A 25641-nucleotide genomic window follows, 5' to 3' on the forward strand; every position below is an offset into this window, starting at 1 on the left:
TTCTCCCAATTGATTAAGGGATACAATTAATTGTGTGTCATCGGCGTACGTCACTATTTGTATGCCAAATGATTCCACAATTGTTGCCAAGAGGTGCATATAAACGTTAAAAAGAGTAGGACTTAGTGAGGAACGCTGTGGCACTCTGCATTTCAATGGCATTATCTTGGAAGTCGTATCATCTTCGAACACCTGAAATGACCGACCTTCCAGGAGGGATGTTAACCACCTCAGTGCGGTTCCAGTCACCCCCAATTCTTGGCATCTGGAAATAAGAAGTTGGTGGTTGACGATATCAAAGGCCGCACTGAGGTCTAGGAGGATTATTGCTGCTCATCCTCCTACATCCATAATTTTTCTAGCTTCCTCAACTATGACCACCAGAGCGGTTTCAGTGCCTTGGTGGGATCTGAAACCCGTCTGTGTTGGATGAAGGCGATCGTTGTCCTCAAGATATGAGGACAGAATGGAGTTTACATATTTCACAGCCATTTTTGCTATTCCGGGTAGTAATGACATAGGGCGATAATTTGCCCATACCTCAGGATCAGATCCTGCCTTTTTTAGCAGGGCTTTTACCATGGCTTTTTTCCACTGAGCAGGTACCTTCCCAAATTCCAATGACGAGTTGATAAGTGCGGCAATTGTGGGGGCTACTTTTATGGCTACTTTGTTCAGAATAGTCGGGGGAGCCATAGCTCTTTGGGAGCCTGATTTTAGCTTGTTTAGTTGGGACCTTATAAGTGTTTAGCCATGCAACAGTTGATGTTGGTGCAGGAAGGATATTTTGCTGCTTAACTAAATACTTATAAGTCCCCAAAGGTGAGACCTATTGGCTATGCCAATACTGGTTTTAAAAGCCATGCTGCACAGCTAGACCTATTGGCTTTGCTACTGCTTGTTCCACCAATAGAATGTTGAGTCTTCTTGTATCAGTTTGCCTTTTGTAAGTGTCTTCCCAGTGATCTTGGTTGGAAAGCTGGGGCTGGCTGGAAGCCCCTCTCTTGGCACGGACACCGGTGACACAGTGAGAAGATGTGTTGCGCATGCCCAGCCAGGGTCCACGCGGGATAGAAAGATCCGTGAACCTTTCAATATATCCTCTTAAAATAAACATACCTACAGAAAATCCAAGAAGAACCTATTCAGATAATCAGTCGCTATAATAAAAAGATGGCAGGGCTTTGGCCGGCTTTCCTGTGACAAGGTTGGCTGCAGATTGTAAACATTAACTAAAAGTCATGCTTCTTTTAGAAGCTTACTTTAATGTGTTACAGCTGGTGCAGACGCGGCATTTAGTGAGGCCCCCAATATGTTACCGAAAAACGGGGATCCATACTATTTTGAGCATGAAGTGGGAATTTGTGCTGTTGTTGAGCAGTTCTCACGTATTTTCCAGAAAACATTAACATTGCGTTTTTTTCCCTTTCATGATGATATAAACAACTTGCTTTTATTTGTTTTTCGTAATTCACTTCCAACCATAGCCAGAAGACTTGCAAGATGCACCAGTTTTAAAAACACTCACTAGAAGGATGACAGACGGATATCCCTGTCTTGGTTCACATGCGTCACAAGCAGGCTAAACACATCTCTTCAGCAGGCGCGTGAACCCGCTGTACAATTTCTCATGTTAATCCTCTGACAGACAGTGTTAGTTTCTGTCTTTAGATGTTATTCAAGAGTCAAAACTCACCCATTTACTTAATGTAAGCAATTTAATTTGTCTAGAGAATTTTTAAAAAAATCTTTGTTTAAAAAAGTTCATAGAAGGAAATCTTACAGCATGGTAACCTCATACACCATTAGAACGGCACTGGGTATATTCGAAACCTTAGAAGAGCTTTTAAACTATATAGCTGTACGCAGAGCCTCCTGGACACAAAGCCCATTTCCGGCACTCTCTTCTTCCCTGGCCATATGTCACAGCTTGTCAGGTGACAAACAAAAGGGATGCAAAACACTCACCAACAATGTCAATGTTATAGTGTCTAAAAGAGGTAATGAAACCCTCAAGGAACGTCCTCGTAACCTCTACACTCTGCTTCTCATCCCCCCCTCCAAATCCCTAAATTTAAACCAAGTCACTGGCGGTGATTTAAAAGCACACAGTTGTATGAACCAATTCGAACAAAGTAATCCACTTGCACGCAGATGCGATCATTAATTCTGTCGCAATCATTAATTTATTCAACAAATTAAATTATTTAATGCAGGCATACACAAACGCGGTCCCGCGGTGGGCAAAAATTAAACAGTACTGGGCTAACAAGTGGGAGGGGTGGGGGGAGTGCGAGAGAACACACAGCGATTCCCTTGCGGGAGCGAGCAAACATATGTTGCCAAAGCTCGCTCCCGCAAGGGAATCACCAAACGTGCACGCATTGCCATTAAAATCAATGCAATGTGTGCACGTTTTTGGCTGAAAAGCCGATGCAATTTCTGTAGGTCTTTTTCCTATGCAGCGAATGCGCGCTGTGTAGTCGAGATCTAAAAAGCATTAGCAATACCAACAGGTCCACCCTCTAACTGAAAGTGCCTCTTCAGAGAATGGCAAGTTTAGGCACTCAAATAACTCCCCGTACATGAGCACAGTCACTCATTCTAGCACACATCTATCTATTAATCTATCAGCCGATTCTAGAATTCATCCTCTAATAAATCTGCAGTAAAACCTATACACACACACACTCCAACATATGCAAGACAAATTAAAAATGCAAGTATAGGAAAGTGAAAGAAATATTGCAGCGTAAATCAGGCTTGCATATCTTGCAATACAAAAGAAAAAAATATATATAACAGAGGGAGGTGATCTTAGAATGTTGTGGTACATAGTCAGACCCCCCAGGATATTGCGGCATGAACTATGGAAATTTAGCAGCATTTTTGAGGCACTTTATTTTACTCAGAATCATTCATTTTCAGTCGGCAATCAATGAAAACTGTTTCAGCAGAATATTCCACTTTGCAATAGGCATGTTTGAAGTGTCTGCAGATCTACAGAAGCACAGCTCCAGTCCTAACCTCGCGGGAGGGAGCTGGGTTTTTCCTTGATATGTTCTAGTGCCCATGTACGCACCCCTGCCGGGGCACCGCTGCCTCCCGGATCTGTGAGGCAGGACACCTCTTCCTCAAGCAACCTAGGGCGCAGGATCAGAGTGGCTGATCCAAATAAGTGAGCCAGGCTGCATGGGGAGGTCACCTCCTGCTTACTGGTTATTTCACCAATTTGTGTAAATGTATATTATCAGGTGCAATCCTCACCTTTAAAAAAATGGTAGAGCATATGAAGAACTTCTTCAAAGGCTCAATCAAGTGCTCAACATGGAAAGCACAACCCCACTCATGGACTCACCTGCACTTTAATCTACAAATCTCCTAAACCTTAACCCTAAATGGAACCTTTGTCTACCGATAACCAGGTTCATGAGCTACCTTCACCAGCCTCATCACGAATTTCACTGCTCCCGCTTACAATCGACTCCAGAGCCTTCATACTCCTCATTGACCTCAATTTTCATCTAGAAGATAGAACTGACCCCTGCTTCACAACACTTCTTAAAAGCCTCAACAACATTTGACTAACCCAACTAGTAACTGAACCAACACACATTGCAGGACACATAGTGGTCACCATCTTCACCAAAAATTACAGCATCACGTATAACTCCACATCACCATTCATGTGGACTGATCACTGCATCATCCACTTCCAAATCAACACACCAAAGGTCGACTTGACCACCAATTCTAGCCTCAGAAGCAGACTGGCTAATATCCTGAGCCCAGGTCAACCAAAAACCCATGTATTACCTCAAAGAGATCATCAACTTCTATAACTGGATCAAACACTGTGGAGACTCCCTATGCACCCATCAAACACAACAGGTAAAGAAGAACCAAAAAGCACACCAGCTTTTACACAGAGGACTTTTGATACTCCAAAAGACTCTGCAAACAGGTAGAAAGGAAATAGAGAGCCACCCACAAAACCACTGACACAACCACCTACAAAGCTGCACTAAGACACTACTACCAGCAATTGAGAGATACCAAAAAAAAGAGTGCGCATCGAAGAGAGCACCAACAGCTGCAAGGAAATCTTTTCCATCTTCAAGGACATCCCCACACCATCGGCCTGCGTCAATAGCATCACACCCTCCCAAGAACTCTGCAACAACCTATCAAACTACTTCAACCACAAAATCACAAGCATACAGCAAATTCACACACCAACTAAGCCCTAGCGATCTTTCACCAGCCTGCCCATCACCAATCAGGACAACCACATGGGGGAACTCTCACCAGAGAAGACACTCTGACGATCGTGAAATCCATTCATTCAGGAGCAACGCTCAATCAGGATTCAGAAAAAAACACAGCCCAAAAACAGCCCTCATCACAGTAACCGATATCCGGAGCATCCTGGGCCAAGGGGAGACAGCAGCTCAACTTCTCAATGGCATTCGATACAGTCTTCCAAAACATACCCATCAGAAGACTTCATGAGATCGGCATCCAAGGACTTGCACCCAAATGGACTTGCTCCTTCCTCACCCAGAGAACCCAAAGAGTCAGACCAGTGTGGTACTATAGGTCATATCCATACTTGCTTGCATACACTTGTGTAGCAAGGAGGCCATGGGCCCTGGTGCAAGCAAAGTCAATAGCGCCTTTGCCGGAGTAGTAGAATGCAGCATTGTCAAAACCCAGTGGGCCCTCAGAGCTTTGGGGCCCAGTGCCACAGCACCCTTTGCACCATTGATAGCCACGCCCATGTTGGAATACATTAAAACAAACTTGGAGAAGAAAGTCAGGCTCTGAGCCCACAATACATGAATTTATTTTCCCAAAAATGGACAGAATAATGCAGAGAATTATTGAAATATGCAGATATCAGTGCACCGCAGTTTGCTTTACCCATGTGTTGGGTAAATTATTAACAGAGTGGCTGGCAGAATATATATTTTTTACTCGATCCTACCCTTTTTTATGGTTTTATTTTCTGTTAATTTGAAGTGCATAGATTTATTAAAGCCACTCCAATAAACACATGGGTAGACATGAAGGGTATTTCTTTTTTATCTCTGCCTGTTTAAATTAATCCTGTGCATTTATTAGGGGATGAACAGAGCTGCTGCCAACCTGCTGGCACCAGTTTCACGTTTAGCTGGCCCAGTATTTTTTGTCATTAACCTACACCCCTCCGAGCGCTGGAAACGGGAGAGCAAAACAGAAAATCCCCCCCCGTGTTGGTGACTTATTTAAAGATCTGACTGACTGTTCTAAGGAGGGAAGGCATGAAGATATAAAACATTGTTGTTCACAGTTTGGTTAAAATGAGTTAAGGAATCTTGAGTGACACACGTTTTGTAAGTACTGAGTGGCCAACCAAAAAATAAAATATACCAGACAATCACAACAAAATACACTCCTGCAGACACTTATAACTTAGAATGGGGACATGCATCGAGAGTGGAGGAATAGACTTTTACAAGGGTTGTACACCAGAAGCTTATTTCCCAAAGAAGAAACTGCCAGTTGGCCTGTAAATTCGTTTTTTGTTTGTTTTTTCCAATTTGAGTCTTCTTTACTGCTTTCAAAAATCTGCATTCAAAGTGTAAAGTGTTATCTTCAGGACCCACTGGAAGCTGAATCTTTGTCTGATCTTAGTTTGCAGACATTTTTGTCACAATCGAGGGCCTTACTTTAGCTTGCCTGATGGGGCCAAAATGATGATGCCAAAATTAGTAGCACAGATGATTTGGTTTTAAGAGCAGGTAGCTCTGTAAATTAAAGTATAAAAAATCATCCCTGCATTAATTGACAGATTTCTGTATCCCGACATTTGTTATTCGCTTTGCATGGCAGACCTAAATTTGGCCCTCTATAGGTTTTCAGTGCTGCATACAGACTCCTGAAGTCAGGCGGCTTGCTGTTGAAATTTCCTGCAGTGCCGAGTACTAAAGATTTCCCTTGATATGATCTTCTACGTCAGATGAAAACCGTGCAAAAAGGATATAAATAATTATTTCACTGGAGAACATTTCCAGTAGAGAAACAAAACATAGCTGAATAAATTAAGGCCCTCCCGGGATAGAGTTCACAGACAGGTAAGCATACTTTCACGAGTCATCTATACATTCCTCCCTCTCCCCCTACCCCCCAGCTTGGTGTTAAAGAAGAGAAATAAGTCTATAAAGATGACATAACTTACAGATTATGCTAGTCTAACTATGCTCAGCAGGCTCACCCTAGGCCCCGAAACTGTACCCCTCCAACCACACTACCCTTACCATTTCCTTGAAGACAGAGAAGATTTGGAAAAGTGAGCAATGGAATCAAGCCCATGAGGAAGCAGCTATTTTACATCTGCACGGCAAAACCTAGTGATTTGTGCGCCACGTGCAACCAATAAGAAGCCTTCATTATTTCCTTTCTTCAGGGAGGCTCTTTTTAGAGGCCAAATCAGCAAATATCGCGGCCATCGCGCTAATCTGCTTATTTTGTGATTTTTCTGTGAATCGTGAAATACTGAAGGGTCTGCATAGTGTAATAATCCACCTTTAAAGACCTATTGGCTTTCACATATGCTTTCTCAATAAAAAGGAGGAATACTGCCTTTGTTGTAACTTTTCATAATAAACCAACCAGACTTATGGCATCCAGCATGAATGTGGTCAATTAACCAATCTGGTGTATACATTTTGTCATTGGCTCACCACAATAACCAACTCAAGTCTATTATATTCAGCTAAGATTTCCCAGGGGGCAATCATCTGGTATACACTCATAACATAACAAATTGGTACAAAATTAAATCTGTCTGCCCAATTTAGGATTTCTCCTAAAAGGTCCTTACAAGGATTACCACAGTGAAAATCTACAAACTCCAGTGGATGGCAGAGAGTTTGGTACCTAAGACCAAATCATGTGCCTACTATGGTAACTGTTAAGAATCTATGTAACAAAAATATGGTGCGTACAGGCCTTAAACAAGCACAATAACAATCCACCCTTAAAAGACTAAGGCCTTTAACATACACCTTTCCCAGAAAATAAGTCCGGCCTAATGCCGCCGTTGTAACATTTCATAACAAGCATTGGCATAGCCAATAGGTCTCGCCTTTGGGACCTTATAAGTATTTAATTATGCAGCACAATATCCTTGGTGCAACAACATCAACTGTTGCATGGCTAAATACTTATAAGGTCCCAAAGGCGAGACCTATTGGCTATGCCAATGCTTGTTGTTCCTGACTGCAGTGACAGCTGGCACATTGATGTGCTCACTTCTCACTAGTGGTGAAGTAATGGCTTGACGTCATGTAAGGTGAGCGTTGTAGGGGGAAGGGAAATCCTTTAAAGAGTCATTTCTCTCTGGATTTCCCTTCTTTTTTTGAAACTCAGGAGCAGCAGCAGGTTTGTTGTGGTGTCACCAGGGCTTTGAGTGCAAGCTTTTTCAATATTATATACAAGCCATAGTGGCTGCTTATTTATCTTATGCAACTAACAAACATTAACAAAGCCAATAGTCCCGACTTGTAGGTATGATGTTACCTGCTGTGTCATATCTGGATGCAATGACAGAAACAGCAAAATACAAGTCTAGCTCCATGCCCTTAATTACATTGGTCACGGCCCTTTAAGCGACCCCCCCGTCACCCCCCCCCCCCCGTTTTTTCATCCCACTTAAAGCCCTGGTGTGCATGGTAACTGTGTCACCACAATTAATAACAAAAAAGACATTAATCAAAACGACGTGGGATGCGCTTGAAAGCTAATCACTACCTGAAGCCTCTCCAACACCCAAGCCTTCCTTCCACGTCGTACCAGCCATCTGAAAGTTTCAATGGGAGAAACGCTCTAAGTTGAAGGCAGTTTAAAAATGTCTAACGAGACGATTGTGGGAATAGATGACTGTAAGTGACATTTCCAAACCCAGAAGGTTCTGCTTAGGCAGAGCAGCAGCCGCTGTGTTTGCATAGGGCAGCCTGTCTTGCAGCCGATGAGGGGCGACGCTGGGGCTGCTGCGAGGCAATGCCACCTGAGGCTTGGTCACGACCACCAGGCAAAACTCAACAAGTGGTGAGGGCACAGGCTCTGCCCGGGGACACTCTACGTGTCTGACCTACCCCCAAGCGCGCAGCCGTGACTTGGGGCACACTCACCCACCTTCCCAGAGAGCACCTTACCTCACCGCGCACAGACGCCTCCCGGCAGGAAGCGAGCGCTGCTCACAAAAGGGTCCAGGGGAGTGAAGCGGAGTGTCGGCGCCTGCTGTGGAGCACAGCAGCCCCCTCCCTCCCACGGACTCTGTGCTCCTCTTCAGGCTCGGGACCCCGCCTGCAGGAGAAGGTTCGGCGCGGACAGCTCGGGAGCCGGGCACCGTCTCCCCCCTCGCCCCCTCCAGTGGTGCTCCCCACGGTGGCTTACCAGGCGCCGGCCTCCGCAGGCTACAGTGGTTCGCTGGCTGCTCTGTGGGCGGCGCCTGCTGCATTACATCAGGGGACGCTCATGTGGCAGCAGACGGATCTTGCTGTTGTTGGAGCCGGGCTTTCGCTGGCAGAAAGTGCATATCAACGGAGGCTTCCAGAAAAAAGCTTCCTCTTTGCCTGGCGACGACCCCTTGCCTCCGGTGACGTAGGCGGCACTTGGCCAATCCTAGCGGAGCTCCTCCGGACACAGTGGCCTGCTTGACGGTTGCCATGACAATATACAAGGACATTTTGTCAGGGTGCCATAAAGCAGGTCACCCAGTCCTCGGGAGGCGAGATCGAAAGTGGACAAAACAACAAAACACATGGAAGTTCCAATGGCAGGCCTCCATTTCGCGAGGCCTGCCAATGGAAAAAGGGGGTGTAGCTTCACGCAGTACTGAAATCCCCCTGTTCACAATATCTCTTTGCCTGCAGCAGCGCATGCGCTGCAACGCAGGCTCCGACCTAAAAACCAGATCAGCTCGATCATTAGCTCACAACCATAACCTAATCGGGCCTATTGCATTGAATATTAGTTTTCTCACTAGGCAAAAAGTGCAGCACAAGCATTTTTTTCAGTGGAAGCATGCAACTTCTATCCCTCAAAAACATGTTGAGAGGAAGAACGCGGCCGGTTCATCTTTCAATACTGCTTCTTAAAGGCCCCTTCAACCAATGGACTTTTTAGATCAGCCTCTTCCAGACACTGGCTCAAAACATTGTCATGCACCAGGTTAGAGAAGCATTTTAAGCATCAACGTCATGCTATTCGTTGATTGGGTGTATCCTTCCTGCTCCTAGGCAGTGCTTGCATTACAATGCAAGATCGACTTGTCCACAAGAAAAGTTCACTGAATCATCACACTTTTTTCACATTCAATTACTTATCTCATGCAAGCACTGTATGCAAAAACGAATACTTTTTTCACTACAGCAGGATTTTTTTTGTCAGTAATGTGCACCAGAAGAAAGGAGAACTGCTCATGTATACATGTTTGTATTAAGTGAGTAAGCTCCTGCTAAGAACATTTGATCCGAGCGAATTGATGTCCTAGTTAAACAAGAGGGAAGCAGGCTTTGGAGCATCTGCACTCACATTGCTTGGGTACAGCACCTATAATATTTTACATTTCATTATCAACAGGAACAAAGCTACAGAATAATTTTAAATACAAGTATTGTAAGCCATATTAGTTATAAATAGCACAACAGACGTATTGGGAGTGCACAATTATTCCTGAAGATTGTGGTGTCTGGAGGAACACTTCAAGGTTATTATTCCATTAGAGAAGTATTCCATTGCTGATTAACAACTTTCCCATTGTATAGCCCAAGTTAAACGTCTGCTTTTTTTAACTAAACGTGAGAGAAGCAATGAGAAGGTGCACTTAATTGTGCGATTTGTAGTTGCTGCCATAGTGAACATTTGCTTTCCCATGATCAAACAAAACGTGTTCTGCCTTTAAACAGAAGTGAAGCAGGTTTTGTAGAAGTGTCGCTCACAGGGCTCTCATCCGATACCTCTGCACTTAAATGCATAATATTCAGTCTCATCAGTTATTTTTGTAATTCCTTTTTCCTTACCACTCTGAATTTTTACTTTGAATAACAATTAGCAACAAAGACAATAGGACATACTTTTATTCAGGAATTTCTGTGGTAATCAATAGGAAAATGCTACTTACCAGTATGCATCGGTTCTTGGCATGTAGAGCTGCGGAGTTACACACTGTGCATAGATCGCCACCTAGTGTTGGGCCTAGATGTTTGCAGTTGTTTTTGTCCTGAAAAGTCTTTGAAAGTCACGAGATAGGGGACTCGTCCTTTGGATTACACTGCGCAAGGGCATCAGCTCCATCCTTAGATTGTTTTTCGCCAGCAGGGAATTGATGGAGTTTTGTAAGAAACAGGAAGGATGCTCATGTAAGCTATATCTAATTAAGATAATACTGGAACAGATAAAGGTAGCCTGGGAGGTGGGTGGGCGTATCTAACTCTGTAGCTCTACATGCCAAGAACAGATGCATACTGGTAAGTAGCATTTTCCGTTTGAGGCATATGAGCTGCAGATTACACACTGTGCATAGATTGTATAGCAGTACCCACTCTTAGCGGCGACCACCCGTATATGTTGCAGTACTTTGAAACAGTGTTTTGAGTACAGCCTGGCCCACAGTAGTTTGTTGTTTAGTTTGCACATCTACAGAATAGTGTTTTGTGAATGTGTGCGGTGTAGACCATCAGGGACGTGGAATTCCTATAGCCCGACTCCCGGGACATATTGTTTGGGGTCAAGGGCAACAAGTTTTCAAGTGTATTTTGTCCTTGGGACAAGTAGGCCCAACCCCCTACAGCACAACCCCTTTGGCTGCCAGTTTACAGTATCACTTTATGGATCAGGAAAGGGCAATGTCTGCAGTTAAGGTAATATTTTTGTCCATGTGTTAAATGCTGTTCAAGCTTGCATTGATGGTTCATTAATGCAAAGCCTTTATTATTAGGGTAAGCTCGGCCTGCACTACTGACAGTGGTTTCAGTATAAATGTGTATACACGTTTTCAGTTTAGTAATATGAGGCTATGTATAATGCTCCCAGAATGCTCTCTGATTATATGCAAATATTTGCTGAAGCTTCAAAGCAAGAGTGACAATTCTTTGCTTTCAAAATAAAAGGTTTAAAAAAATGCAAGTAGGAAAAAAACTATTTTGCTACTGTAAGATTTTAGGTACCATATATTTGCAGCATCATTCAGCAACATGTTGATGTATGCTTGTATTTCTCAAAAAATATTTATAATGGAAAATCAGGGTAACCAGTTTAAATACGATTACCGGAAACACAAATAAACAAGCACTGGCAAAGCCAGTAGGTCTGAAATTGGTGGTCAACCTTTTGGTTTTGTCAATGCGTGACTTGTTCAGGCATGGTTTTTGTAAAACCGTATCCATGTGGGAGCTGCTGGGCCCTCACCATTCTAACAAGCATTGGCAAAAGCAGAAATTGTTTTTGGTCTCAAAAAGCACACATTGCCACAGCACTACCGGGCACTGAACAAAACTACTTTGTGTGCCAATATGCTCCTTGTCAAAGAGCAGAATACTGTCGCTGACAGTGAAGCCATCTGACAGACGTAGAGAAAAAGAGAGCGAGAGAGAGACAGAATTTTATTAAACACAATGGTTCATGGTTAACGCCAGGCCTAATTAGAAGCCCAATTATTAACAAAAGTCTCAAAAGTGCATCCATGGTATATACCCTTGCATTAAGTGCATATATACAGTTTCCATGAATTCACAATAATTTACAGAAGTAGGCCAAGAAATAGTACTCCTAGAAATTATTTGTGAACTGCATTTTAGCATGAGCACATGTGCATGTGTAGACTGTCTCATGTGAAAATCTTAATGTTTCAAGTTCACTTTTCCTCTAACCACTTTTTTCCCAACCATGGAAAAAGTTTTACGTCTGCGACTGTCAGGAGTAAATTTCCAACCTTTTTCAGTACGGGAAAATATTAGAAAAGAGTTGGTGCATCCCAACACGCATTTTAGTAGGTTTGCACAGACTCAAAAGGGCATTCCAACCCTTGAACTATTTCTTACCAATACCTTCAGCCCAGTATGTAGACCTGCAGAAACGTGGCAGCATAAGAGAATTGCTAGTATGCAACCCTACTATGGTACAAGCCCTGGCATAATTAGAGAGGTTATATCATAACTCTTATATAATGAGATTGCTGCCGTAATTTGTTGCCGCATTACATGGCACAAAAGGGACAAGTGGATTTTGTTACAGGGCAAGTAAATGTATGAAGCAACCTGCCCCATGGACAAGTAGATATTTTATTAAATTCTACACCCCTGACCATGTAGCTGCTTTGCAGATGTCATCTAAGGGAATGTCCTTAAAAATGCCATTTAAGCCCCTATTTTTCTTGTAGAGTGGGCTTTAGGAGGGATAGAGAACGTTCGTTTAGCTTTGTGGTAGCAAATCTGTATGCATTTGACAATCCACCTAGCTATCCCAGATTTTGATATGGGGTTGCCTTTGTGTGGTGGTGAAAAAGACACAAAAAGTTATTTAGTTTTACGAAAAGGTTGTGTTCTTTCAATGTAGTAAAGCAATGCTCTTTTGACCTCTAAGGTATGAAGAGTTCTTTCTGAGATTGTGGCTGCGAGAAGAATACGGGCAGCTCTATAGATTGATTGAGATGGAAGTGCGAAATGACTTTTGGAAGGAATTTAGGATTGGTTCGGAGAACAACCTTATGATGCAGAAAAGGCTCTTAAATGGTGAATGCTTGTAGCTCACTAAATCTTCTCAGAGAAGTAATAGCTACCAGGAAAGTGACTTTCCAAGTTAAGAATTGCAGTTCACATTTATGTAAAGGTTCAAGGGGAGGTCCCATTTACCGTGTGAGAACAATGTTAAATTCCACACAGGTGAAGGTTGTGCTCTGGGAGGAATTATTCTTTTGAGGCCCTCCATAAAAGCCTTTATGGCAGGTACTCTAAAAAGTGATAGATGTTGTCTATTTTGTAGGTATGCTGCAATGGCAGCAAGATGCAGTCTAATAGATGTGTACGCTAAGTTACATCTTTGGAGGTGTAGTAAGTATCCTATGATGTGTTGAATAGACACATCTAGAGGATTGAGGTCGTTGTTATGACAGTATATTACAAAACGTTTCCACTTGGCTGCATAACATGCCTTAATGGTGGGTCTAACTTCTTTAATAACATTCATACAGCCAGGGGGAAGGTTAAGGTAACCGAACTGTAGGACCTCAGGAGCCTGATCACTAGGTTGAGCTGAGCTGGGTCCGGGTGTCTGATCTCTCCATGGTTCTGGGTTAGAAATCGTGGAGACAGGCATAGCTTTTGGTGCGGTACCACAGAAAGTTGCAGCAGTGTGGCGTACCACGGTTGTCTGGCCCAAGTTGGAGCAACAAGGATGAGAGTCAGGGAATGTTGCTGTAGTTTGTGCACTACTAGTGGAAGCAGTGGGAGAGGTGGAAAAGCGTACGCCAATTTGCCGGACCAGTTGATCCATATCGCCGTGCCTTTGGACAGCGGGTGTGGATATCTGGCTGCGAAGCTTGGGCATTTGGCGAAGAGGTCTATTTGAGGTTGTCCCCACATCTGAAAGAACAGTTGAAGAACTTGTGGATGAAGTTCTCACTCGTAGATCTGTTGTGTCGGATGGCTTAACAGATCTGCTATGGTGTTTTGTACCCCTGGAACATGCTGGGCTAAGAGGAAGATGTTTAGAGGTATAGCCCATCTCCATATCTGCTGCGCTCACTGAGAGCTGCAGAGAGTGTGTCCCTCCTTGTTTGTTTATGTAGTACATGGCTGTCTTGTTGTCTGTGCGGACTAAGACAGGTTTGCCAAATATCTGCTTTTGGAATGCTTTTAGGGCTAGAAATATGGCTAGTAACTCCAGGTGGTTGATGTGGAGTAACTTTTGTTGCAGTGTCCACCTGCCCTGCATGTTGCGATGCAGTAGTTAAGCTCCCCAGCTGGAGAGCGATGCGTCCCCTGTCATGACTATTTGAGGACCTGGCTCTAGGAACGGTCGGCCGTTGGAAAGGTTTTTGGTGCTCTACCATTGCAGATAGCGGTGAGTCCGACCGTCTACCAACACTAGGTCTGTTAATTGACCTTGAGCCTGGTTCCATTGTCGTGCTAAGCACTCCTGAAGAGGACACATCTGAAGTCTTGCATGATGCGGCACTATGAATATGCAAGAGGCCATCATTCCTATGAGTTGCATAAACACTCGAGCTGGAAGAGAGTGTTGCGGTTGGAATTTTGTTAGAAGAGCTTCCATATTTGTTATCCTGGCAGGAGAGGGATAAGCTAGCGCTGTTGAGGTGTTTACTTGTGGCACAGAGATATTGTTGTACGTGGGACGGTTGCAGGTGGGACTTGGTGTGGTTTACTGTGAACCCCAAGGCCTGGAGTAATTGAATGGTGGTGTGAGTGTGTTGTACACACTGACTGTATAAGCTGGCTTTTATGAGCCAGTCGTCGAGATATGGGAAGACGTTAATGTGCTGTCTTCTTAAGTGTGCTGCTACTACTCTTGGTGCTGTTGTGACTCCGAATGGGAGTTCCTTGAATTGATAGTGCTGACCGTCCAGTACAAATATGAGATACTGTCTGTGAGCTGTGGGAATGGGAATGTGGAAATAGGCATCCTTGAGATCTATAGTGGCAAGGAAGTCGTTTTGTAAAAGTAGAGGAAGATCCGCAAGGACATTGTTACAGCCACAAAACAATATTTTGAAGAAAACGTGTCCTCGGTGCAATCCCCCTGTGTATTATGGGAAGCATTTAAAACAGTGATTAGGGGGCAGGCCATAGTCTCTATAACAGGGTATAAATGACAGTCTAGGAGTGAAATGGAGGCACTAGAGGTGGATTTAGCTGAGGCACAGGCCCTACATGTGGTGGGTCCCACGTCACAAACACAGAGCTTACGCCTAGCACAGAGCACGCTCAATGAATATCAGCGCAATCAGGTTAAAATGCAGTTACAGACCACACGACACACCATATATGAAGTTGGGGATAAAGCGGGCAAGCTCTTGGCATAGTTAGATAAGAAAGAACGGGCTCAAAACACGATAGCACAGCTGCGCACTCACACAGGGGAGGTGGTGACCGCCCCAGAACATATAGTAGGGGCATTGGCAGACTATATACCTCAAACTCCAGCATGACAACAGAAGAGGCACAAACATACATCAAAGACATTAAGATGCCTGCCCTGTGTAAGGAGGTGGCTTTAACACTGGAGGCCGACATTACACTTGACGAATTGCAGACGGCTATCCAGACCCTGCAGACAGGAAAGGCGGTGGGACCCAACGGAATCCCAATAGAACTTTACAAACGCACATCTGACTTGACCTGACGGCATGCACCTCCTACAAATGTATAAGACTAGCCTGGAGGAGGGGGAGTTGCCCCAGGATCAGAGGTTGGCCACTATTATTGCAATTCCGAAACCTGGCAAACCCCCGGATGAGTGCGCCTCCTACCTGCCAATATCCCTAATAAATGCTGAAGCCAAGATCCTGGCAAAACTACTTGCAGCCCGCCTCACACCGCACCTCGAAACCTTGATTCATCCGGATCAGTCCGGGTTTATGCCTAGTAGAAATACTGTGCTTAATCTCAGAAGGGTGCAGGCGGTGATAGCATGTATGCCTTGTTTCAAGGAGCCTGCAGTTGTCCTCTCCCCTTGACGCCCGTATGGCCTACGATATGGTCGAGTGACCTTATCTCTTTGCAGGGCTCAGGCATTTGGGCTTTGGCCCCAAGTTCAGAGCATGGGTGCGGTTGTTACAAGCACCCGATGGCACATGTGGTGGCGAATGGCCACATCAAGAGATTATCAGTTAGGGCGAGGCACACGCCAGGGTTGCCCCCGGTCGCCATTGCTATTTGCATTGGCAATGGAACCATTGGCGGCATGGATCCGTTGGGACCCTATGATCCGAGGCCTTCACTGGACGGAAAATTGGGAGGACTGCATCTCCCTTTATGCGGACGACGTCCGCCTGTTCCTGACTTCGCCAAGGCGCTCCATATTGGCACTTTTAAATATCTGTGAAATTTTTGTCCGGGCATCGGGATATACTATCAACTGGTCTAAGTCGGAATTATTCATACTGAAGGGCCCAGCTCCATTACTTCTGGCGGAGTGCCCACTCGCGGTTAGGAAATACCTGGGTATCTGGGTGACACCTGGACCAGACGACTTCTTCTCTAAAAACTTAGACCCCTTAATCGAGAGATTTAGGAGGGATGTGCTTCATTGGCGTGGCCTGCATCTGACCCTCCTGGACAAGGCGCCCCTTTTCAAAATGATGACGCTTCCCAGATTCCTTTAGGTGTTAGAAAATACCCCATTCAGGGTCCCAATAAAATATTTTAAGAATTTGGATGCAATGGTCTCGGGTCTCCTGTGGTGTAATAAACCCGCACGGGTCTCTAAGGTTAAATTGATTCGTAGCTGGTACGATGGCGGAATAGCCCTACCAAATGTCCAGCTATACCACTGGGCAGCCCAATTGAAAATAATTAATCAGTGGTTACATACACCTCAAACAGAACCTGCATTCCAGGCGGATATGTACGAACTGGGTGAGGCGGGGGTTTTGGCCGCATTATATGATAAAAGATGCTCCAATTCACTTATAGGGCCAACAGCGCATCCAGTCAGTATCTGGTACGCGGCACAGACCCGTTTGAAATGCACAGATGTTATAACCCAAATGACCCCCCTGTGGTCAGCGCGGCGACTGGGCAAACTCCGTAACAGCAGAGGATTTGGGGCATGGGATTTAATTAGCATCTCCACAGTGGGGGACTTATGGAAGAAAGGTGAGGTCATACCTTTTGCGCAGTTACAGACCCAATACGACTTGGCGCCAGCTGAGAAATTTAGATACATGCAGATCAAACACGCCCTTGAATCAGTCCTCCCACAGGGCACGGAGATTCCTGAGGAAACTCCTCTAGAGGACAGACTGCTTACTGAGCACATGCCTAAGAAGGAGACTCCCTTTACTTATCGTAAATTAATCAACAATACTCCAGACCCTACATTAAAATTGAAACTCAAATGGGCCATTGACATAGGAGACTGATGAGGCGGACTGGCAGACAGCATTGTCCTCCCCACGAGAAGTTGCGATACCATCCAGACTGCGACTGGTACAATTGAAACTATTACATCGCGTATATGTGGAAAGCGCCGGGACACTCTTTTAGAGTAGCCGAGCGCTATATAAACACATTTTAACATAACATAACATAACATATATTACACGAGGGCTACACTGCACACTATAGGGCGGGCAAAACACCATTTTTGCCTGCGGGGCTGTGGAGAGGTAGGAACATTCTATCACACTATATGACAATGCCCCAAGATTGCAGGGTACTTGATTAAAATTAGGAGAACCATATCACAGCTAGTTAAGAAGACACTCCTCCCGGAGCCCAGACGTTGTCCACTAAACCTATGGGAACCAAATGACCTAGCACATCCCGCTCAAGATTGGGTGACGCTAAGTATTATGTACGCCAAACGTAATATAGCGAGATGTTGGGGGGCGGAGGGGATACCAACACTTAGGGATTGGTACTTGAACCTAGACGCAGCAATGATGGCAGAAAGGACGGTTTATTTGCACCCGGGGTGTCCCCAGAAATGGGAGAAAGTCTGGGGGGCCTGGAATAAATATCGGGGTAATTTGTGTGAACCACCTACAATGAATACGGGAAGTGGGAATGATGGATGGGCGGGTGGGGTCAGAAAAACTTATATGGAATGTACAACAAGATGTTGGTTGTATAATGAGATCTATGGTTATACCGGAGTGATGTTCAACTTTTGTACCCAATGTATGTGCCCTTTGATTACCAAAGGTCCTGTATTGTTTTCAATAAAAACATTTAAAGAAAAGGAGGAAGGACCTGCTGAAGTGTGACCATACGGAAGTGGTCTGATTGTATGTACAGGTTTAGTGGTCTGAGGTCTAGAATAGGCCTTAGAGAGCGGGATAAGAAAGTACAAGGAGTAAACTCCCTTGTTTTGTTGATGTGGTGGAACTAGTTCTATTGCGCTTTTTTGTTGGAAGGATATTTATTACCTCCTGCCTTAGCAGAAGCAAATGTTCTTGTGACATTGGGCGCGGTTTGGGTGGTATGTTTGGGGGCGGTAGATGTTAGTTCGAGACAGTAACCTGATTGAATTATTTGTCGCACCCACCTGTCTGATGTGATGTAGGTCCAGACCAGATGAAATTGTTATAGTCTTCCCCCAACTGGAGTGGAATGTGGTGGGGGAAGTGAAGGGAAGTCATTGGGCAGGGGTGGAGGCAGAGCGGGATTTGTTAGTTTTGCCTTTGCCTTTGTTGTTGCTACCCCTATAACCCCCCTCTTTAGCTCCTACAGTAGGTGGATTAAATAGGGGCTTTGTAAGAAGTAGAGGGACTATCTGAGGAGTAGCCTCTGGTGGTGCTTCTGTAGGATGAGCGATGAAAGAAGGTTCTGGGAGCAGGCGACTGCAAGGCTCCCATAGATTTAGCTGTGTCAGTATCTTTTTTCATTTTTTCAAGAGATACGTCCACATTGGGCCCAAATAAGTGTTGCTCATCAAAGGGTTGATTGAGGATGGCACTTTGTACTTCAGGTTTGAAACCTGAAATGCGTAGCCAGGCATGCCTATGCAAAAGGACACTGGAATTAATCGCCCTTGAAGCAGTATCTGCTGCATCTAGGGCACAACGAATAGAGGAATTAGTGATGATTTTACTCTCTTGTATAAGTTAATTGGCCCTATTTTTGTACTTGTCTGGAAGGTGCTGCATTATGGATTCTAACTCATCAAAATGTGCCCTGTTGTATCTTGCTAGTAGTGCCTGAGTATTGGCAATACGCTATATGTTTGCGGCCTGTGATGCTGTTTTTTTGCCTGATGCGTCCAGGAGCTTAGCCTCTTTATCTGGTGGGGGAGCCTCGCCTCATGTTTGGGAATTGGCTCTTGAGTGCGTTGGAGACTACAAGGGAGTCTAGTGGTGAAGGCCCTTTAATGTAGGTTGGATCTGAGGGGGCAGCCTTATATACTTCTTCTCAATTCGGGGGTTGACGATTTGAGCCTTAACTGGATCTTTAAAGACCTCTAGTGCATGCTTAATGACCCCTTTAAGCATGGGTAAAATTGAGGTGGACCTTTGTGTGGTGTCAAAGGTATCCATAAGGAAATCATCCTCTACTGGGTCAGAATGTAGGTCAATCCCATTGTTCTGGGCAGTCATATGGACAAGATGGTTCAATCCCATAGTGTTCTCTGGTGGGGAAGGTATGGAGGGGTATATGTCATCTTGTGGCATGTTAGGGACATCTGGGGTGCTATAATCATCCCAAGGGTCAAGTGAGCCAGGAGGACTAGGATTATCTAGTGGCTCATTATCTGCACCACCCCGTGTCATCAGAGGTGTCATCCCTGTCTTCATCATCTTCTAATGAGTAGGAGATGGTGTAGGGGAGTTATGTGGCATGGGGGAGGTGGAGGAGGAGGAGAAGGTATCCTTAGAGGAGAGGTTGCAATGTCCTTCTTCTTAGGATGATGAGCCGATGCAGGCGTGTCTAATGGTCGTTTTTTTAGAACTAGTCAAATCGACCAGTTTTGGGATCTTTTACAAGAGTCTTTTGTGCAGGATCTGGATGAAATAGTTCCTCTGTGGGAGGTAGATCCTTCAGTGCTGAGGTCTTGGATTCCATAGGCTTTTCGGCACCGAAACGGTAGCATCTTTAGGCTTTGAAACATGTGTCTTTGGCCGGTGGAATGTGTGGTTTTTATTCGGTTCCGTGGCTTTTTTCGGATCCGAGGCATGGGATGTCGGGTACTTTCAGTGGCAATTTTTCGCTCGGCTCCGAGTGTGGTTTTGGTGCCAAAGAGCCAGTGTCAGTTTTTGGCGTAGAGTGCTTAGATGTGGAAGTAACTGGCGTGGAGATGGAAGAAGATGGCTTCTTTTTCGGTGCCGGTAGGTGTGTGTCGGCACCGGGGGTGGGCTGACTCAAGCCCGAGTCGCCTAAATACTTATTAGGCTTCTTTGCCAAGCCCGAAGTCGGGGCACGGGAAGCAGTCTTTCGGTGTGCACTCTGGCCCGAAGGCGAGGGTGTGACCGAAGCCTTTTTGGAGGATGTCGAGGAAGGGTCAGGGTCGACGTGTGTACTTACGACCCGCTGCGCCGGAGTGATGTCCTTGACGTCTGAGTCGCCGGCCTCGGAGTTGCGGTCGACGCCCTGTTCTTGCTCCTGTTCCGAAACGTCGACGCCCTCTTGGAAGAGGTCGTCTGGGATTGAAGATGACAAGTGAGCCATTGTTCTTCGAGCTCGTCGGTCCCGAATCGTCTTCTTGGAGCGGAAGGAGGCACAAGCGGAACAGTCTCTGGCCTCGTGCTCTGGTGAGAGGCAAAGGTTGCACACCTCATGGAGATCGGTGTGGGGAAACTTCGACCCACATTGAGGACACTTCTTAAATGGCGTCCTTTCTTTCAATGGCGTCCACTTCTTAAATGGCGCCAGAAGATAAGACCCAGGTAGGCCTACGTCGGACTAGGATTATCTAGTGGCTCATTATCTGCACCACCCCGTGTCATCAGAGGTGTCATCCCTGTCTTCATCATCTTCTAATGAGTAGGAGATGGTGTAGGGGAGTTATGTGGCATGGGGGAGGTGGAGGAGGAGGAGAAGGTATCCTTAGAGGAGAGGTTGCAATGTCCTTCTTCTTAGGATGATGAGCCGGTGCAGGCGTGTCTAATGGTCGTTTTTTTAGAACTAGTCAAATCGACCAGTTTTGGGATCTTTTACAAGAGTCTTTTGTGCAGGATCTGGATGAAATAGTTCCTCTGTGGGAGGTAGATCCTTCAGTGCTGAGGTCTTGGATTCCATAGGCTTTTCGGCACCGAAACGGTAGCATCTTTAGGCTTTGAAACATGTGTCTTTGGCCGGTGGAATGTGTGGTTTTTATTCAGTTCCGTGGCTTTTTTCGGCTCCGAGGCATGGGATGTTGGGTACTTTCAGTGGCAATTTTTCGCTCGGCTCCGAGTGTGGTTTTGGTGCCAAAGAGCCGGTGTCAGTTTTTGGCGTAGAGTGCTTAGATGTGGAAGTAACTGGTGTGGAGATGGAAGAAGATGGCTTCTTTTTCGGTGCCGGTAGGTGTGTGTTGGCACCGGGGGTGGGCTGACTCAAGCCCGAGTCGCCTAAATACTTATTAGGCTTCTTTGCCAATCCCGAAGTCGGGGCACGGGAAGCAGTCTGTCGGTGTGCACTCTGGCCCGAAGGAGAGGGTGTGACCGAAGCCTTTTTGGAGGATGTCGAGGAAGGGTCAGGGTCGACGTGTGTACTTACGACCCGCTGCGCCGGAGTGATGTCCTTGACGTCTGAGTCGTCAGCCTCGGAGTTGCGGTCGACGCCCTGTTCTTGCTCCTGTTCCGAAATGTTGACGCCCTCTTGGAAGAGGTCGTCTGGGATTCAAGATGACAAGTGAGCCATTGTTCTTCGAGCTCGTCGGTCCCGAATCGTCTTCTTGGAGCGGAAGGAGGCACAAGCGGAACAGTCTCTGGCCTCGTGCTCTGGTGAGAGGCAAAGGTTGCACACCTCATGGAGATCGGTGTGGGGAAACTTCGACCCACATTGAGGACACTTCTTAAATGGCGTCCTTTCTTTAAATGGAGGCCACTTCTTTAAATGGCGCCAGAAGATAAGGCCCAGGTAGGCCTACGTCGACGACCAGAATCTAAGACTTCGAAGTTGTGAAGAGTCGCGTCGATTGGAAACGCGTTCAAGACTATACCGTCAAAAATGGTGAGGATTGCGCGCCGAAGGAGAATCAGTTCCAAACCGGAGCGCAGGAAACACATCTGAGCCCGAAGGCGGAAAAAAACAATGTAAGGATGGAGACGATGCCCATGCGCAGTGTAATCCAAAGGAGGAGTCACCCATCTCGTGACTTTGCTTTGGAGGGTGGGAACAAGGCTATGCTTTGGAGGGTGGAAACAAGGGTAAATTCAAAAGGAGAGGGACCTGCAATTAATTTACACTTTTCACACCATCTGGAAATGTGCATACCTTACAGCGTGAACGTATCATTGGGTTTACATTCATAAAAAGATTCAGTGACTCAACAGCTGCCCACAGTTCCTTGTGATTGTTCCCCTTCATGGTGTCCCAGAATATACAGTTCGTCTTTGTCTAATATTGCCTGAAAATGTACATGACTTAACTATCTCTGAAAACAAGCATTAAGAAAATCAACAGGTCTGGTTTTGATGTACCAAAAGACACATAAACTTGCATTATAAGGACAGGCCCTCTAAAAGGAGGTCCCACCCCTCAAGTGGGTGGAGAGTAAGGGACCTGCTGATGCCATGAGACCGCGTCCCTCTACCCCCATGGTTAGTGGAAGCATACGACTAGTTAAGCGTGAATCATTTAGATATGATGGAGAACATGAAGGGCACATTCCCACTGGTTACCCCTATAGCATCAGTGGGGCATGCATGCACATCAGCCATAGTAAAGAGAAACTCTGGTCATGCTCACTCATCTGATAAATGAAACCTACACAGAGTATTTCTACTTTTTAAACTATTGAGTTCTTTTATACCATCCCTTCATTGAGATGCATTCAATTCTCAGCTCCAAAGTCAACTTAAGAAGTTCAAGCATACGGACCGTTTTTCTAGATTCACAAGAGACCTTTGTCTCAGCAACTCTCGTTCGGGTGTGCATGTCAGGTCACACAGACATCAGAAGTACTTACTGTATGCTGAAGATAATGAAAATGCCAGAAGATCACTGTGCCAAAACCAAGGAGGATAGTCGGAGAAACACGTTTGTTTTTCTCCGACAGATAAGTGGCCTATGGGATTCAGGCACAATGACCAGGTATTTCGTCATAAATAAAGAAGTTCAAATATTAGCACATATAAAGCGATATTTCAAACATTCTTAGCCAACGAGACAGCTGAAAACCAGCACCTCAAAAAATGGCTGACACTTTACGTTTTGCAAAAAATAAACAGGCGTCCATAACATTTACACAGCTTTAAAATATACTTACACTTTCCTGCAGTGTGGACATTTTGCCAATGTGTTGAACCTCAACTCCATCCACTGCAAAGAAGAAAACATGGAGCATTAACGAATGGAAATACTGGCACTCAAGTTCGATATCAGTCAATACTTTCTACTGTTTGTGGCAATTTTCATGCTACTCATGTAGTGGAGCTGTGCTACAAAGACAAGGATATTTAGAGAGGTCTTCCTTACTGTCACCCTCATTCTGATACCTATCATTGCATGTGGAAGAACAAACCAAGGCACAGGGCATCACATGAAAGAATGCCCCTATGTGAGGATGCATCTTACAAAGAAGAACAAGTTACTTACCTTCTATAACGAAGTATGTGTAAGAGACACAGGTTAGTTGTAGATTCCTTACCTTAGAATTTCCCCGAGGATTCAGACTGGGTCCGGAGATTTTTCTTAGCAGTATCCCTAAACGTCGGTAGGTGGTGTTAGTCGACTCTGTGTCTGTCGTCGTAGTCGCTGTGATGATGTTGCGGTGCCTACTTAGATGCCACCCCTGTGCGCTGATTTCTGTTCTGGCACAACTTTCCACTCCAGAAGTGCAGAGCCATGAAAGACACTGACCACTGGTGCGCCACAACTAGGGATCTGTAAGGGAGTCCCTGTCCCTAGAAGTAAGTTCGCAGAACGGGGAGGGTTGGTGGGGCGTTAAGGAATCTACAACTAACCTATGTCTATTACAGATACATCGTTACCAAAGGTAAGTAACATGTTTATCTGAAAGAGACGGTTAGTTGTAGATTCCTTACCTTAGATTAGATACCCCAGCAATACCATCACCGCAGAAGTGTCTGCGAACCAAGTTCACACCAGAAAGTCCTGGAGGACCGAACTAACAGAATAGCCGTCCTGGAGGACTTGGCTGTCCAGGCAGTAATATCTAGTAAACGTGTGCAGAGATGTCCACATTGCCACCTGGAAGATATCAAGGAGTGGAACTCCATGCCAATGCAGTGGCTGCCTCCGTAGCCCTAGTGGAATGAGCAAGCAGCCTTACTGTGCATAGCAAATTTTTTAGCAAAGGACAACCCATCAAGAGATGTTACGTTTTTGAACAGCCCGGCCTTTTTTGGCACCTACATATCCAACGAAGAATTGATCATCCACCCGCAAATCTTGGGTGCGGTCAAGGTAGAAGTACAGCGCACGTTTAGGGTTCAGACGGTGGAGTCTCTCCTCCTCCTTGGAAGGATGCGAATGTGGCAAAAAAATGGGCAAAGTGATCGATTGTCCTACATGAAATGGTGCAACAAAGGCTTTGACTTAAGCACCACTTTATCCAGATGCGAGAAGAAAGGGGGCTTGAAAGATAAAGCCTGAAGCTCACTCATCCTGCGAGCGGAGGTCATAGAGACAAGAAAAGCAATTATCAGAGTGAGGAGCCTGAGAGGACAGTTGTGAAGAGGCTCGGAGAGAGCACACATAAGATAGGTTAGAATAAGATTCAAGTCCCACTCAGGCATTATGAAAGTAGATGGAGAAAAGAGATGAGTAATGCCCTTAAAGAATCTATTTACAATAGGGGACTTGAATAAGGATGGCTGATCTGGCAGCCGAAGAAAAGCAGAAATAGCATCAAGATAGACTATGAGAGTGCCCAGTGCAGAAACCTGCTGGGCCAAAGAAAGTATGTACAAGAGGACCTCTGAAAGAGGGGCAGAAAGGGGATCCACAACCTTTACTGTGCACCATGCCACAAACTTGTTCCATATACAGGCCTATACCGATTTAGTGGAGAGACGTCTGGCTGCCAAGATGACATTACAGACTTCGGGCGGAAGGTCAAAAGCTGTCAACTGTTGCTGCTCAATCTCCACGCAAGGTGGAGGAAGCTGGACAGGCTCTGGCGGAGAACCATTCCCTCCTGAAGCAACACAAGATCCTCCCAAAGGGGCAGTCTGATCAGAGGATTGATGGCCATGCTCAGAAGCTCTGGGAACCAGAATCTTCGTGCCCAGCCGGAGTCACAAGAATAACTTGGGCCCGGTTGCACTTGATATTTTTGAGCACTCGGGGTAGAAGTGGTACAGGCGGAAAGGTGTACAGGAGGCCGCAGTTCGACTCATGCCAAAAGGCATTTCTGATAGATTGCCGCCTTGGAAACTCTGAACAGAAAAACAGTTGGTCCCAACGGCAATTCTTCAAGTTCAGTATCAGTGCCCGATATCACAAAAAAAACACTTAATTACATTGATATTAAGCTTGTTTATATAGAATATTAATACATCATTTACTAGACACATTAATTCGTGTGACACAGATGCTCCACAGTGAGTGGAAAGTCAGTGACCCAGTGGCTAGGCTGGGCGTGGTTGGGTGGCCCTTCCGTTGCCAGGGACGGGACGGAAAGCTGACTGGAGTGGGCGAAAAGGTGCAGCCACGCCCAAAGATCTGGCCATAGTTCGAGAATCTTTAAAATCGCCCCAGCACCAAGTCTGCTTTGCCACCACAACGACGACTGCCATCAAAGGGCATGTCC

General features: G+C 45.5%; 1 protein-coding gene across 1 annotated transcript in view; it reads right to left on the bottom strand.

The window, feature by feature from the left end:
* PIP4P2 (phosphatidylinositol-4,5-bisphosphate 4-phosphatase 2) overlaps positions 1–25641 on the bottom strand; it is a 347658-nt gene that overhangs the window by 116460 nt on the left and 205557 nt on the right. The window contains exon 5 of the mRNA XM_086965980.1: positions 23134–23186. Within this exon, the coding sequence (XP_086822106.1) occupies positions 23134–23186 (53 nt within the window). The remainder of the gene's footprint in view (positions 1–23133; positions 23187–25641) is intronic.

The sequence above is a fragment of the Lissotriton vulgaris genome, chromosome 4_1, assembly GCF_964263255.1.
Source record: "Lissotriton vulgaris chromosome 4_1, aLisVul1.2, whole genome shotgun sequence".
Lineage (NCBI taxonomy): Eukaryota > Metazoa > Chordata > Amphibia > Caudata > Salamandridae > Lissotriton > Lissotriton vulgaris.